We start from the raw sequence: 15,778 nt of genomic DNA on the forward strand, positions 1-15,778 counted from the left end.
GTTTGATTTTGTGCCTTATACTAATTCCTTAGTATGGTTTAGGCCTCCGATGCCTTAGTTGTGTGTTGAATCAAAGTAAGAATAGAATCACTTACACTGGTGATGATGGCACAAAGTGTGTCAACATTGCACCTCTTCCATCCTTAAACAAGTGTAGCATCTGGTGGGAGTGTGTTTGCAATGTTGTAGCCCACTGGTTCTGCATCCATTCTTGAACAATTTCTAAAAATGCATAAGTCTAGAATGGTGTTGATTTTGAATTTATAGAGAGTGTCGTTCGTTTCATCAAGCTTGCCTCCTATGAAGGCTAGTACGAATGTGCAGGACTTGTGCAGTAGGCAACAGTAGGTAGAAGTCCATCACTTCTAGTATTCCTATACAAAGAAAGATTAGATTAAATAGATAAAGAATGGAGATAAGTTAAAATTCTGAAATAAGTATAATGTGATGGTGCTGTCACCCTGTGCACTCTTAAGTAGAGCTTAGATGGTGATCTAGATAGACTCTAGATGAAGGATTTACTAAGTGTAGAGGGCGCGGATACTCACAAGCATTAGATACCTTTTCTTGTGTGATGATAACTATGTCTATACATAGTGATACAAGTGGTGTGGTAGGAGTGTATACAACATAGATAGTTATGTAGGATAGACACGGTCTACCACCCTCAAAACACGACTAATCAACAGCCCACTAATAATGAATCCATACTCTCGGGCCCCAGCTAACACTTGAATCCCTGACCATCTCCTAACCATCAATGGTCACAACAATAACAACCCCAGCGGTGTCTAAGATGGGGCCCCCATTAAAGACATATGCACTAATGGCTTCTCCTCATAATGGGGGCCTTTATAAATATGCACCAAACATTGATGTGAGATATATGCTGAGACGCAGCATTGGGTGTATACTAACACTAAACACACATCAAAATTTGGCTACAAAACCAAGCCCATAGCCCATGGACCCTCACTAAGTGTCTTACACATCATGACAAAATTGCATTGAGCTTGACTAAGAAACTAATGCTACATGGTGTGGCATTAAGCACAAAACCTATTGAGACCTAGGCATCATAACTTGAAAATTCCCAAAGATAAATTCTTAGATCGTAAATGAGCCAACTTTGAAACAATCCTACTTCATGAATCACCAATCAAACTCTAGAACTTCTTGGATCACCCCCAACATCCAGATCACGAGATCGACTATCCTACCTCTACAATCTCCCACGATCCTACTTCATGAATCATAAAGTTCTTGAATCTCTTGCTTCTTGAATCAACTGATTCTACCTTGTGTGATCACTCGATCCAAGTTAAAGGATCTCCGAGATGATCAGACATTATGTCACGTCATCAATTGGGTATATAAGATTACTTGTATTAATTCGACCCTATTACTTCCCACCACAAATTTTGGTGTGTAAACGACCCAATTATCGCATTGCAAATAAGGTTTTTTTGTCTCCCACCACGTCTTCTAGCTGGTGCAGATATTCTCTCTAAGGTAGACACTCAACACAAACCTAAATTGAATAGTGGTTAAGAGTTATGGGAATTAGTCTTTGTCCAAGATCTTGTCGCCACCACGTCTCCCAGTTATGGATCTTATTTCTAAGGTAGGCACCCACATATCACTAATTTGAATAGTGGTTAAGAGTTGAGGGAATAAGTCTTTGCCCAAGATCTTGTGCAAAGGAGACTCTTGCAGATTGGGTGTTGGGAAACATAGAGACTAGCAAGTTTGGTGTGCAAATATTGGTGTGCTTGTGATGGCAAAGAGTGAAGAGTGAATGCCTTGCACACATCAGAGAAAGATTTAGCACTAAGCAAGGCAGATCAAAAAGTAGATTCCCGTTATGGTCATACAAAAGTATGACCACACATGTAGTTAGATTAGTTGGATCTTTTGCCTCACGAATCGGTACAGAGAGCAAAATTTCTGAAAGTAGAATCAATCCGATTCATGGATACTATACAGTGGAATTGCCAGCATCTCACGGGTCGCACCTGGAACATAAAAGGATTAGTAGCAAGGTAGAATCACTGACCGAGTTGAATAATTGACCGAGTTGAATTGGTGACCAAGTTGAATCACTGAGCTAGCTCGATAGCACATAGTTATTTAGTGATCCCAAAAATAGAGCAATCATTACAGACTGGTATGCATGCCAAAACTGATTCAAAGATTGAAACGGTGAGTTGCGAATGTGTATGCCTCTGCACTTAATTATGAGTGAAGCTTTATAGAGCTAGGGCCATTGGTTCTTCTTTGGAAAATATGTGGATGCAAAGTTGGCAGTAGATGTTGTTGTGAAGGATGTAGCCTTGGGTTGAGTTGATAGTGAGGCTTCATCCTTGTGGCACTCAAGTGCTAGGTGTTGTAGTGCATTGGTTAGCGATTTTTTCCATGGAAACACTCCTTGTGGCCTAGTCATATTTGCATTGAGCTGCATTCATCCATGTCCATCTGAGAATGACATGTTCTTTCAAGGTTCCGAGAGGCATAACCAAAAAGTTTCCGACTAAGTGCCCGTTATCACTGTAATGATAGTTTTAAGTGAGCTAAGCACTTTGGTATTTTTGGTGCTGATACCTTTTAATCTTGAGTTTTTTTTTTCAAGTTGAGGTTTACCCAACTGATTCCATGCAGCAAAAGAGAGCAAATTATGACTAGCACTTGTGTCAAGGAGTGCATTTGTAGAAAACCTTACCATAAGGGCTATGTAATTCAATCGGTGATCTGAGATAGAATATGATCCTCCTTATCATCTACTACCTCTCCAATATATTCTTGTGCAATAGATTTAAGATTTGCTTCCCAATAGTGTTGAAGTTTTATTTATCTCTCTCATGCTTCCTTTTGGGATGAATCTTTTTTAGTGCAGCATGTTCCTTGGTAGCTAGTTTAGTGTGCAAAGCATCTTCAATGAGAGGACCATAGTATTTCTTAAATTTACTACCATTAAGGAAACCACCGATTTCAACTATGTTAAGAGTCTCAATGCATAAAGTACCTTGCGGTGTAACTTCACAAACTTTAAATAATCTTTTTCCTATGTACTTCAACTTTTTCTTCTCATTATAGACCCCATACAAAAGTACAAGATCTCCTATCTTGATCTCTTTATCTTTGAGGTTTTGGTCAAGCCGCCATGTTAATCAGAACATACTACCTTGCACAAGAGAGGAAGAGAAAGATGCCATGAAAGGGCCGATTCGGAGACTTGCATTTAGCCAACCCTAATCAGGGTTAACTCCCCTAGATGTGAGGTTGCTAGGGGCTCACTCCACCTCCTCTTGTGTCACTCAAATGGAGAACCATAATCTAGGCAGTGAGCAAGGAAGAAGGGAGCTATGGAAAGCTCTACCTCCACTCAATGCCAATGTGCATGCAAGAGGGATCTTGAGAGGGAGACAAGAGAAGGGAGAAGAGAAGGGAAGATTAGACTAACACCATCCACTCCATGCATACACCACAATCAAGCAAGCAAGCATTCACAAAAATACAAGCTTGTAACCATAAACACAAGAGAGAGAGAGGGAGAGAAGGCAAGACTCAATTGTGACAAATGGGATTGTCCCTTTTCATATTTCATAAATTATTTATATACATGAGCTCACTTCTTACAATGGCTGGCCGCCCATTTACAATTGGGGGCCCAAAATCGGCTTCCTAGCTCTATGTACATCTAGCTCATTCCTTTGACCGGTATTACATAAGTCGTAAGCTCGGTCATCCCATATATCTTTTATCAATAAGCTCTTAGCGTGGTTACATGATGATGGATTACAAGAAGCGTAAACACGCTTGAAAAAGGATGTTGACCAGTGTGGTTAACATACCCCTTCCCTAATTCAGGTCCGTTCCTCGGTCTAGCAAGGGATCTAGCAGTAATAGTTTGAGTAAGTGTGGATGAAGTCTCGTTCGAACGTGGGATGTGGGGAGGCTCGATGGAAGACTTTGTAACTCGTCCAGAAGGTGATCTCCATTATATCTTCAAATGTTTGTAAGTGCCAGGCAGGCATCCACTGGTGGATGCGCTTGTAATAGCCAAAAAGTTACTTCAGAGTGGGGCCTTTGTTGGGGTTGAAGGCTAGGCATTGACTGCCCTCGTTGGTAATGGCACAAATACGGGAAGGTTTCCAAGAGAGTGATGATAAGATTAAAAAATTGGACGGTGGCTACCACCACTGCTGGATCTGGCACTTTCTCGTATCTATCGATATGAAGGCGTGGAGGCGTTTGAGCATGGTGTCCTCTATGCAAGGGTTCTGGGGCGTCGAAGGAGCGAACCATGGGAAGTTGTAGAGAAGATTTGGGTTCTTTGTTTGCTCCTGATGGAAAAGGTTCCAGGCCTAGTGGGCGGCGGATGGGTAGATATTCCAGATCAATGCGGAGCTGGCACACGACGCTTTGCAATATTGTTTCCCAAATGAATGGCTTGAGGAGGAAAGGATGTCGCCAGGCCGACTCCTCACCTTGAGTTCAAACGTGATGGGGCGAGCAACGTGAGGGGCCTGTGGTAGTCTCTGTGTTGAAGAGGGTAAGTCTTTTAGGACTATGGGAAGGCCTAAGTTGAGATTAAGAGTGGTAGGTGAGGGGGTGTAGAGGATTGTGAGGGGAAGAGAGGAAGGGTGGTGGTGTTGGATGGGGTGGGGTGGGGGTGAGTGCTTGTGCTGGGGTTCGGATGGGCTAGGAGGAGGGGTTTTATGCGGGGAGATGGGGGTGAATGGTTTGTTTGACCACTTCGAGAGGTACACCTTCATATCTGTGTACTTCTAGGCAAAGCAATCATGGAATTCATTGAGGAGACCGATGAGTTATGTTTCTTCCTCGATCGAGAGGTCATCCCCAATGTAAATAGGCCTCAGATCTTCGCTCGGGCCTACTAGGTTAACTTCCTTCATGGTGGACCATCATATGAGGTCCTTGGCTTTATGTTATGAGTCTTTTGGGCCGAATCATATTGTACAAATCGATCGGCCATCTTAAAGGTTCTAAAGTGCTTGGGGACTTGTTCAGTCTCCTTCGCTTTAGCGCTTTCCTCTTCTATTAAATTTTTGGCCTCTTTCTCTGCAAGAGCCAACTTTTTGTTGCATGCTTTGCGTGCAGAGCTGCAAAGGTTTTGGGGTTTGGGTTAGGGGTCAACGGGTTTCGTTGGTTTGGGGGTGGTCATGTGGACTAGGAGGGAGTTATCAGTGAACTTCTTTTGCCAAACTTGGTTGTTGAAGTATTCATGTGCTTCAACTGCCCCCACATATTTAAGCCAGTGGGTGTCTAAGTCAGTAGGGAAAACATAGCACTCTTGTCTGGGAAATCCATCAGGTTTGCGAGCTCTATGTGAGCGTGTTCCCCATAATGGTTCCACATTATTAGCCTTTTTGGGCTCATAAGTGGTGCCTTTGGGAAAGTATGCGGTGCTAAGTATGTAGAGAGACATAATCTCTTGCCCTTCGGCTGTCTCTCGTGAACCGGGTTCTTGTGCACCCCTCCCAGAGCCGGAAGGTGGCAAATTTGGCATAGGTGGATGCAGTGGACCGGGTTATTGTTACTGAGTCCTCTGCAAAGGATCGGCCGCTCATGGGATGGAACTTCTAAGTGCGTAGGTTGATCTTGGCTATTTGGTTCTTTCTCTGAATATAGATGTGGTTGGTATGCCAGTCATGGATCATTTTTGCCTCCCTCATAAAGGGTTGTCCAAGGATGCAATCATATGAAACTGGCTTCATCATCACGAAGCTGTGGGGCGGAAGGTGGCTCCAAGGATATTGATCTTTAAATCCTTCACAAGAGACCTATGGGCCTAGCGCCCTGCTTGTGTTGGTCTATTGGGGGGTGCTTATTCATATACATTCTTCCAAAGTTTGGTCACCATTGGACCACATTTGTGTGCAATGTGCATGCCAAAGGCCTAGTTTTCTATGCCATTGTGGCCTTAGAGAGCCTATTGTTGCAAGAGTGTATACAAGGTCCACACCCACACCCTCACTTTTACAAAGTTTGGTCACCATCGGACCATATTTATGTGCAATGTGCATGCCAAAGGCCCAAATTTCAATGGGCTTTCTAAGGCCACAACACGTAGAATATTGGGCCTTTGGCATGCACATTGCACACAAATGTGATCCGATGGTGACCAAACTTTACAAGAGTGTATGGGGGATCCACACCCTCATTCTTGCAAAGTTTGGTCACCATTGGACCACATTTGGGTGCAATGTCTGTGCTAAGCGCCCAATTTTCAATGGGCTCTCTAAGGCCACAACACATAGAAAATTGGGCCTTCGGCATGCACATTGCACACAAATGTGGTCTGATGGTGACAAAACTTTGCAAGAGTGTATATGGGGTCCACACCCTCACTCTTGCAAAGTTTGGTCACGATCGGACCACATTTGTCTGCAATGTACATGCCAAAGGCCCAATTTTCTGTGTTGTGGCCTTAGAGAGCCCTTTGGAAATTGGGCCTTTGGCACTCACATTGCACACAAATGTGGTTTGATGGTGACCAAACTTTGCAAGAGTGTATAAGGGGTCCACATCCTCACTTTTGCAAAGTTTGATCACCATCGGACCATCGAAGAACATATTGTAACAAGGGAGTGAGATCTTGAAAGAAGTTGCAAATGATCTTAGACACATAACGATGTATGGCTGGCTTGCCTATGGTGGCTCTTGCATTCACACTATCACTAGGAGGAGGAGGAGAGTAGGGAGAGGTGGAGGAGGCTCATGTGGAGGAGGTGAGGGTGGTTGTTGCCCGCCAACGTTAGTGGCTACCCGTTGGCGTGCTCTCCACTCTCTTTTTCGTTGACGAGCTATCCTCTTTCTCTCTGCTTCTTGAGCCACATGAGCAGGGGGTTTCCTATTCCTATCAGATTTATTACTCCTACGACTTTGTGAGCCCATTCTCTACAAAATGCTATGAAGACTAAACATCAAGCTATGATTGAATGAAATGAGCATAGAAGTGTGTGCATTTGTAGGAAACAACACTCTCTTATCTTGCATTGTATTGGATATTCTAATTCATAAGATAAGATTTCCCTTATTCAATTGGATGATTATGGATTATAGATATATCTTTTTTTATTAAATCTACATGATATCTTTGGGAGATTTTTAAAATGGAGAGGATTTTGATATAATAATTTTTAAAAAATAAAAAATTCTAAAAAAATAAAGAAAAACTCTTTTAAGGAAGACATAAAATATATTTCTTTTAACTATATATATATATATATATATATATATGAGAAGAACTTTAAGAGTTGTATTAGAAAAGAAGAAGTCTATGTAATATATTATTTAATTTATATATGTTATTTATTTTTTAAAGTAAAACTTATTATTTAAAAATTTAAAAAATGTACCAAAAATATATATATTTAATAAATTAACAAATAAAGCTAAATTTTAAAATTTCATATGGGTGAAATAATATAATTTTTTATTAATGTATATATTTATTTAAACAAATTAAATATCATAATAGTATTTTACATACATATGCATGGCTTATCTATAAAATAAATATATATTACTTTACATGTATGTTGAACCATGAATGGATTCACCCATACATGGGAGGTAATAATGTGGCATGGCCGACTGTTTGACGTGGTATACACGTGTGACATGTGGCAGTAACTCAAGGTGAGGTGGAAGCTCTCCCTCCTTGGATTATATGTTAATTCATGTGCCATGGCATCTAATGAGGTGTCATTCCATGTCATTAATAATGAGGTGGCATGCCAAGTCATCAATGAGATGAGGCGCCATAGTGAGGTGGCATGTCATCAATGTTGAGGTGGTACATTGAGGTGGCATGCCATGTCATCAATGTTGAGGTGGCGCATTGAGGTGGCACGTTGAGGTGGAATGAATGCCATGTGTAGGTGACATGCCAAACACATCGTCACATGCATGGCCACCTTAGGGGTCTCCACCTAGGTTTGGTATATTACCTAACCTACTTTACCAAGCCTAGTTAGACTTAGATTTAGGCTTGGAAGGGAAGAAACTACTCAAACTTAGAGCTATTTTCACATAAAATAGATCAAAATACACATTTTCTTACTCAAATTAAACCAATTTGTTTTCTATGGATTCACCTGATTAACACTACGTGCTCATATAAAATTATTGCATAATCACATAAAATTAAATTTTTATAGTTAATTTACTAATTATGTTCAGCTGCTCTAAGACTTTGAAGTAAATTTCCACTGGAAATCTCAGAAAATCTAACCGTTAAAGAATGAAATTTGACCATATGGGCACATTGTCCTCATAATTTTCTATCCTTGGATCATTCAAGCAAGTAAAAATACATAATTTTTGGTATAAAGCTGTGCTATAGAAAAACTTCCTTTTTGTATACTTTTAAAATATAAAATAATTAATTTAAAATAGAAAGTACATGCAAAAATTACTCTCAATAAATCAAGTTAAGATCTCCATTACATGCCTTCCTTGTGTGCAAAATGGGGGTGGAATTGGAGTTAAAACAAAGAAGTTATTAATATTTTATGGTCGTAATGTCTACTTGTCTAAGTTTGAGACATGCCATATGTACTATATTTGTGACAGAAGAAATTTGGTATTTAAAACTTCTGATTTTCGATCGGACCATATGTTTAAGTGTACGACTAAGAGTGTGATGATTCATTATAAGAGCTCAATGTCAAATTCCTTTGCCAAGTGGGTGAGATTAGTCAATTTTAGTGAAAAAATGTATGTTTTTGCTACTAAAAAACTTGGAAGGTGATCCAAGGTGAGGACCCTTATTGTACAACCACCCAAACATTATTGGAATACTATCACTTTAAAGTGAGGACCCTTATTGTACAACCACCCAAACATTATTGGAGTACTATCACTTTAAAGTGAGGACCCTTATTGTACAACCACCCAAACATTATTGTACAACCACCCAAATATTATTGGAATACTATCACTTTAAAGTGAGGACCCTTATTGTACAACCACCCAAACATTATTGTACAACCACCCAAACATTATTGGAATACTATCACTTTAAAAGATGGCATTCAAATTGATGCAATGACTGATGAAAGATCTTTAAGAAAGGATTTAAGGTACAAGGTGTATGTGATTGGAAAGGGAAATCTCTCAAAAACACAGGGTGTTTGATTGGTAGAAATGAAGTGTGGCGTCAGAAGTATCTTACTTTACTTTCTTTGATACAAGTTGCAATGTAGTGTTTGATTGGTAGAAATGAAGTGTGGCGTCAGAAGTATCTTACTTTACTTTCTTTGATACAAGTTGCAATGTTGCAATGTTGTAGCATTGTAGTATGTGAAAAAGGTTTCAGTATGCAAAACATCATAAAAAACACGTTGAGAAATCGTTTGGAGACTAAAAGTATGGATGTTCTCATGAGAATATTTGTTAAAGGTCCTCCCCTCATGTGTTTTGATTTTACATATGTAACCATTGGATGTGGATAGCTGGAGCAAAGACATCAAGACATGTCTTTGCTCCAGCTATGAAGGCTTTCATGCATGATATGTTAAACTTAGACTCAATTTTTTGTAATTCAAATCTCGGATATATCTTGTCGAAATTACTCAAAATCTTTAGACATGTATCTTTGAAAGTTTTATTTTGGTGAATTTAATTTTTTGTAATATCTTATAAATTTTTAATTTTAAAAGTGATTTATTGTTGCATCAAAAAGTTCTTTAAATTTTTGTTTTTAAACAAAAAATTTAAGCGTTATATTTAAAATTTTACAATTAATTTCTTTGAATTTAGAATATTAAATTTTGTTTCTTTGTTAACTTGTGCATTTAACCCTCAACTTTCATTTTTTATCTGAAATTGGCTAGAGCAACACAACACACACAACCGCTTGCACAATAAGAGCTTGAACCCATGACCTTGGGACTCTCAAGCGACACCTCTTGAACCCATAACCTTGGGACGGTCAAGCAACACCTTTATCCACTGCAATAACAACTTTCATTTTTAAAAAAATTTATATGTTATATTTAAAAATTTGCGTTTAAAATATTAATGTTTTTTCTTTATATATAATCTCAACTTCATTTTTATAGCGTGAACACCGCCCACTATATCAGTACCCACTATTATAAAAGTGCGTAAAAGTACCACACCGAGCATTTTTCTGGCGTGAACACCGCCCACTATATCAGTAGCATGAACGCATATAGAAAGTTCCAAGCCACCACCCACAGCTCGCTACTTGTTGTTACTAACGGATTTCATGTTCCGGCCGGTTCGTCCACCAGTCGCTTGTTTTTGCAGCTTCTTCGAGTGCCATATTGATCCCGTCAGACAATGCTTACCCTGCATTGATCTCTGGGTAAGCATTGATCTCTCTCTCTCTCTCTCTCTCTCTCTCTCTCTCTCTCTGTGCTGGGTTTTCGTTGAGAAACACGTAACCCGTGGATTTACAAGACTAGGGCCATATAATATAAATATAATCCCAAATTAATGCGAAAGCTATTTCAACTGTAGCTTTGTTCTGATTTGGGTTACAATAATTAAGCTTTGTAGGTGCGGCGCTCATGGCTAGTCTTCAGGAGCACTACAGTACACCTTTAGCTTCTCCTGGCAGTTGCAACGACCGACAGGTGGAGGTAATTGAGCCTGGGACTTTCGAGCCCAGCAACCACTTCTACCCCCGCGTGCTCAACGCCCAAATCCACCCCCTGGTCCGGTCTTTCTTGAGCCTTGGCAACGAGCGGATTGCCAAGCGTTATTGTCATCTGCACCCGGAGGCCAAAAGCGAGGCGGTGACCAAGGTGCTCCATCAATCTACTCGGTAAGTTGCATTGCTCTGCTCTAATTTGTTTCAGCGAGGCGGTGACCAAGGTGCTCCATCAATCTACTCGGTAAGTTGCATTGCTCTGCTCGGTAAGTTGCATTGCTCTGCTCTAATTTGTTTCAGCTACACATTTTATGAGAGAATTAAGTTAGCATTGCTGTTATTTGATGCATTTTCTTATCGACTTCTGGATCAGGTGGAGGAAATCTAGGCAGAGTTCTTCACGATAGTTATAGAAGAGTGTTTTTCGTCAAAACAGATTGTTTAGCTGGTCCTGTGCGCCGTTTATAATAGACTGGATGGTTGGTTGATTGTGAACGCCATGCAGGTTTTTCCAGTGGGGAGGGGCGGACTTATTCTCCACGACTTCCGACCGGGGGCAGAAGAGGCTGGTGGTGGTAGAGACGAATTCGTGTCCGTCTGGGCAGAAGTCGATGCCGTTGGCAAACGAGGACGTGGAGCACGCGGGCTACCGGACGTTGCTTGAGCGATCATTCATGCCCACGCTCCGGGCGAACAGCCTCCACGGGCACGAGCTGCCGGAGGGCAGGCTGGCGGTCCTCTACGACAAGAACAAGATGGAGGCCTGGGGCTACGCAGCCACGCTGGCGGACCTCGCGTCGGAGAGCGTCCTGCTGGTGCCCTGCTACGCAGACGACTTCGATCCGAAGATGAGGTTCAGAGAAGACGGGGTTCTGGAGGTGCGGACTGACCAAGTTGGCAAGTCGACGATGATGAGGTGGGAGCCCGTGCGCGCTGCACTGCGCTACGTGACGCAACGACCGTGGTCCCGCATGCCCCCGGTCGCTAGAACCCTCGTCTACAACCCCGTTTTGGCATGTCTAGCCGGTGGCCGGAACAAGATACTGGCCGCGAAAGCCTACGATATATTTAACGCCGAGATTGCCAGCACCGGGCTGCGTATTCACACTCCGGAGACCATTTGGGACGTGACAAAGCCCGAGGTCCCCATCTGGGTGCAAAGAATGGGCGGCCTCGCTGTCGTGAAGGTCCCCTACGCGAACGCCGGACAGGGCGTGTGGACCATCACGCACCCTGCCGAGCTCCACGAGTTCATGAACATCGAGCACCGCTACGATCGCTTCATTGTGCAGGTATATTTGCATGTGCATGTTAACTTCTTGTTTATTTTTGATGGTGATAATCCTCTATCATACGTTAAAAGCTGTCTTGCTACGATGAAAGTGAAGCTAGAGAATTAGGGGAGGTGTGCAAGAGGGTGGGCTGAGCGTGGCAGGGGGGGGGGGGGGGGGGATCATTCTATGAGAGGAAGAGGAAGGGAGTGGGCTGAGAACCGGAGAGAGAGGAGGGGGGGTTGGGGTGGTTTGGGGTTTTACAAGAGTCGAGGTGGAGTGCTGAGGGATGCTGCGAGATGAAGAGGGAGGGAGAAGTCACAGGGACAGAGAGAGAGAGAGAGAGAGAGAGAGAGAGAGAGAGGAACGAGAAAGAACCTTTGAAATGGTTTTAATTTGTCGGTTTTCCACCACTTTTTCGACACACTGGAACTTTTAAGTATACTATATTGGTGTTTTGGATTTTAGCATTTTTTACTAGTTTTCTGTTCGTGTAGTTTAGGTTTGGCCAGATTGTTGCCTAGCATTGACTTAACCCTAGTGTTTATCAAGGTTAAAGCATACGTGAGAGGAGTGAAAGAGGGTTCACCCCATCATCCAACAAGGGATTGAAGTTTATTCAAACTATATTAAATCTCTAACTATGCACTAGCTATGCATAGAATTTGCACAGAAATGGGAGCAAGACAAATCAACTCCTAATGCATTCAAGGTGGTGAAAATCAATAAAAGGGTGGATAGCCACCTAAAGGGGGGCAAGCGCCAAAACAACATATGTTGATGCCTCAAGAAAAAAGCAGTTGGACAAGCAACCATCTTATGGGATGCCACAATAGTAGAAGGCAACTTATGCATGCGAAGAACTTTCTCCACAAGAGATTCAAACAAAACATCAATTGTCTACCATCAACCATTCAAGGTTCAACTTTACAAGAGTCATAAGCTCAAGCGTGAATATGTACCACTATCTAAATCTCAATCGAGACCCTATGAGACTATTATAAACTTCTACCATCAACCATTCAAGGTTCAACTTTACAAGAGTCATAAGCTCAAGCGTGAATATGTACCACTATCTAAATCTCAATCCAAACCCTATGAGATTATTATAAACTTCTACCATCAACCATTCAAGGTTCAACTTTACAAGAGTCATAAGCTCAAGCGTGAATATGTACCACTATCTAAATCTCAATCCAGACCCTATGAGACTATTATAAACTTTCTTAAAGATTAGAGTGACTAGTGACATCATAGAAAAGTTTAACTATTTTTATACATGACGAATGTGTAAAATCCATACCCCATTAAGCATGAAGCTACTATAACTATTATGTCTTTTATATTTGATATTTTCCAGTAGATTTAATGATCTTTGAGAAAATCCAAAGCAGCCCAAGATCTTTGTTGGGAAATTGTACTCTCAATTGCCCTGACCAAGAGAGCATGAGAAGAGGGGCATCCCCATAACAAATGAATAACTATCTCTTGGCAATAAGATTAACCTCTCTTACAAGAGGCACGTGCAATAGGTGCAATGTTTCTCTTAGCTAAGAAGGTACCAACCTGAGAGTGCACCCACAATGCATCTCCACAAGAAAAGTCATCATTTGCAAGGCAATTTGTCTTCCAAACTGTGGTCAAAAAGGCCTCCACCAACGAAGAGGTTTGTTTACATGCCACATATCACTCTCTTTCTTCACTCTCTCTCTCTCTCACACACACGTGTGTAGAGCTGTGGTAGTTATATCTAATGTAATAATCTGAGTGTCACATTACAGGCCCTTATTGGCAACAATGGATGGAGCTCCCTCAGCCACCACGGTCGCTTGTACCATGTGGGCACCATTCCGAACCTGAAGGGGAACATATACGCTGCAGACCTAAGGTTGATGATCGGATCATCGCCCGAAGGCTTCTTTCCAGTGGCCATCTATGCGCGCCGAGCGAGATTGCCACTTGCAGAGAGTCTGCACGAAGGGGCTCAATCCTGGGACATGCTCGGAACCAACCTCTCAGTCAAGGTCAAACTGAGCTGCACTTAATGAAAGGGGTACTACTAGCTTGAGCTGTGTTTGAATCACTGCTTATGTAATGCAAGCCATTGCTGATTAGAATGCCGATGGCTCTTGGGTAACGGAAACGGAGCGCCTGCTCTTGATGGACAGCAGAGATTTTAACAGAATCGGCATTGGCGTGGATGATCTCATTGAGGCTTACATGCAGGTTAATGCCCTGTCATCTGTCGAATATATATTACGTACATTCTACCCGTGCGCGGGCTCAATTATTTTGCTGTTCTGTTTTAATTGAACAAAAACATTTGCAGACTGTGCTGGCGATGCTGGCGATCGACGGCCTAGCTTGCAAGCTTATAACTCCCAAGGTATGGATTACGCGTAACCAGCGCAAGGAATTAGCTGTAAAGAATATGTGAGAGAGAGAGAGAGAGAGAGAGAGAGAGAGAGAGAGAGTTCATTTTAGTGTACGTGGTGGTGGGCAGGGCAACTTTGGCATGAAGCTTTTCCAGGCGCTAAATCCGGACCCCAAGCTGTTGGCGGAGCTGTATCCTTCGCAGCTACAGCCGCCTTTGCGGATCATGTTAGCTGCAACCGGCCATAGCCGGCGGTCGGATGACGAGAGAAACGGCCGGCAGCCTTCTATTTCTGAAGACATCCTGGCGGCGCAGCTCGAGAAGAAGGTGGAGATGGCGGCATCTGCACTGGTCCCTCCCTCTCCCCCTCTCTCTCTCTCATAAAACACACACACACCACTTAAACGCTAATATATTGTTTTTATTTTTCCCTCGTTTTGCAGCCCAATGGCGTGCTTTCTGTATAGATGCCGTCTGATAATGTTCAAACTCTGCATGCTACTTCCACTCAAAGTGACCGCTATGTGTTAGTTTCTTCGTTTTGTTAACAATATTATATTATATTGAGTAGTTCTTTTTCTTCTTTGTGACTTTTTTAGGGTTATGTTTTGACCTTGAAATTTGAAGGTCAGGGTATTCTTTTTTGACACGTTTTTTTCCATGTATTCTTTTTTGCGTCCACACACTAATCCACTAATAATGTGCTAATCAGTAATCAATGTTAATGTGTTTAGTAATAACTAGTTCATATGGGTGGGCGGCTTAATTTTTTTGTTTTTCTCCATTTTGAAGCACCCACACACACTTAAGTACTACTTGTAAGATGAGCCACCTCTCAAGTATTTCTTGTAAAATAATGTGAAACCATTCGGTAAATTAATAAATATTAATGCAATCGACACAAAGATTAGTCCCAACTCTTGTATTGAAAGCGTTACATGTGTAGAAGGTACATTTCCATCTCTCCCAACTTGGGAGAAAAAATGTAGTTAAGAGGGTGCACACAATTGAGTCTTTATGTATTCGTGTAAACTATTGTGTAACATGAACAGTTTTGTACATGCTATTTGATGTAACAAGACAAGTTAATCAAGTGTGCTCCTCTTACACCAAAACTAAACCTTTGCATCACATGTTGCAATATTACACAAGCAACTCATCACTCACTGCAATATGCAAATATATTTGCAAAGTGATGATGCTCCTTGCCTCACTCCTATTGTCTTGAAGGACCATTCATCACCACTCAATCCTTAGTTGGGCAGGAATATGTTACAAGAAGACGTGATGAGAAAATCATTTTTTGCTACTCTAGTTCCACCCATTGCTATTGTGGCTCGGTTGTCTAAATCTCTTAGATGGACTTTGGGGAGGCCCAACTATGACAACTCAACTTAAACTGTACTAATCAATCCAATGGATTTAGGCCAAATAGACCTCAAACTCCACCTTTCACAAAATTTAGATCAATGCGAAACTCTCATT

The 15,778-nt window shown here is 41.7% G+C and overlaps 1 protein-coding gene across 3 annotated transcripts; it reads left to right on the forward strand.

Moving 5' to 3' along the window:
• The first annotated feature begins 10,113 nt into the window (after window positions 1-10,113).
• LOC147606300 (uncharacterized) lies at window positions 10,114-14,937 on the forward strand. 3 transcript variants are annotated; one of them, XM_086791897.1, is made up of 8 exons: window positions 10,114-10,360; window positions 10,555-10,822; window positions 11,154-11,940; window positions 13,701-13,943; window positions 14,035-14,145; window positions 14,249-14,305; window positions 14,423-14,644; window positions 14,737-14,937. In XM_086791897.1, exons 2-8 carry the CDS (start codon window positions 10,566-10,568, stop codon window positions 14,758-14,760), a joined length of 1,701 nt encoding a protein of 566 aa, XP_086648023.1. In that variant the 5' UTR covers window positions 10,114-10,360; window positions 10,555-10,565; the 3' UTR covers window positions 14,761-14,937. The 3 variants fall into 3 exon arrangements, with proteins under 3 accessions (XP_086648023.1, XP_086648020.1, XP_086648022.1); XM_086791894.1 differs by having other exon boundaries at window positions 10,226-10,360; window positions 10,547-10,822; window positions 14,423-14,804; XM_086791896.1 differs by having other exon boundaries at window positions 10,226-10,360; window positions 14,423-14,804.
• Window positions 14,938-15,778: the final 841 nt, after the last annotated feature.

This window comes from Cibotium barometz, chromosome 57 (genome assembly GCF_041138505.1).
Source record: "Cibotium barometz isolate CiBa-2024 chromosome 57, ASM4113850v1, whole genome shotgun sequence".
Taxonomy (NCBI): Eukaryota; Viridiplantae; Streptophyta; class Polypodiopsida; order Cyatheales; family Cibotiaceae; genus Cibotium; species Cibotium barometz.

Bases quoted from the DNA above. Each gene is read 5' to 3' on its own strand.
- LOC147606300 (XM_086791894.1), top strand. From the start codon at position 10,566: ATGGCTAGTCTTCAGGAGCACTACAGTACACCTTTAGCTTCTCCTGGC. The intron at 10,823-11,153 runs GTAAGTTGCATT...AACGCCATGCAG, and splicing joins GTGCTCCATCAATCTACTCG to GTTTTTCCAGTGGGGAGGGG. The intron at 14,146-14,248 runs GTTAATGCCCTG...AAACATTTGCAG, and splicing joins TCATTGAGGCTTACATGCAG to ACTGTGCTGGCGATGCTGGC.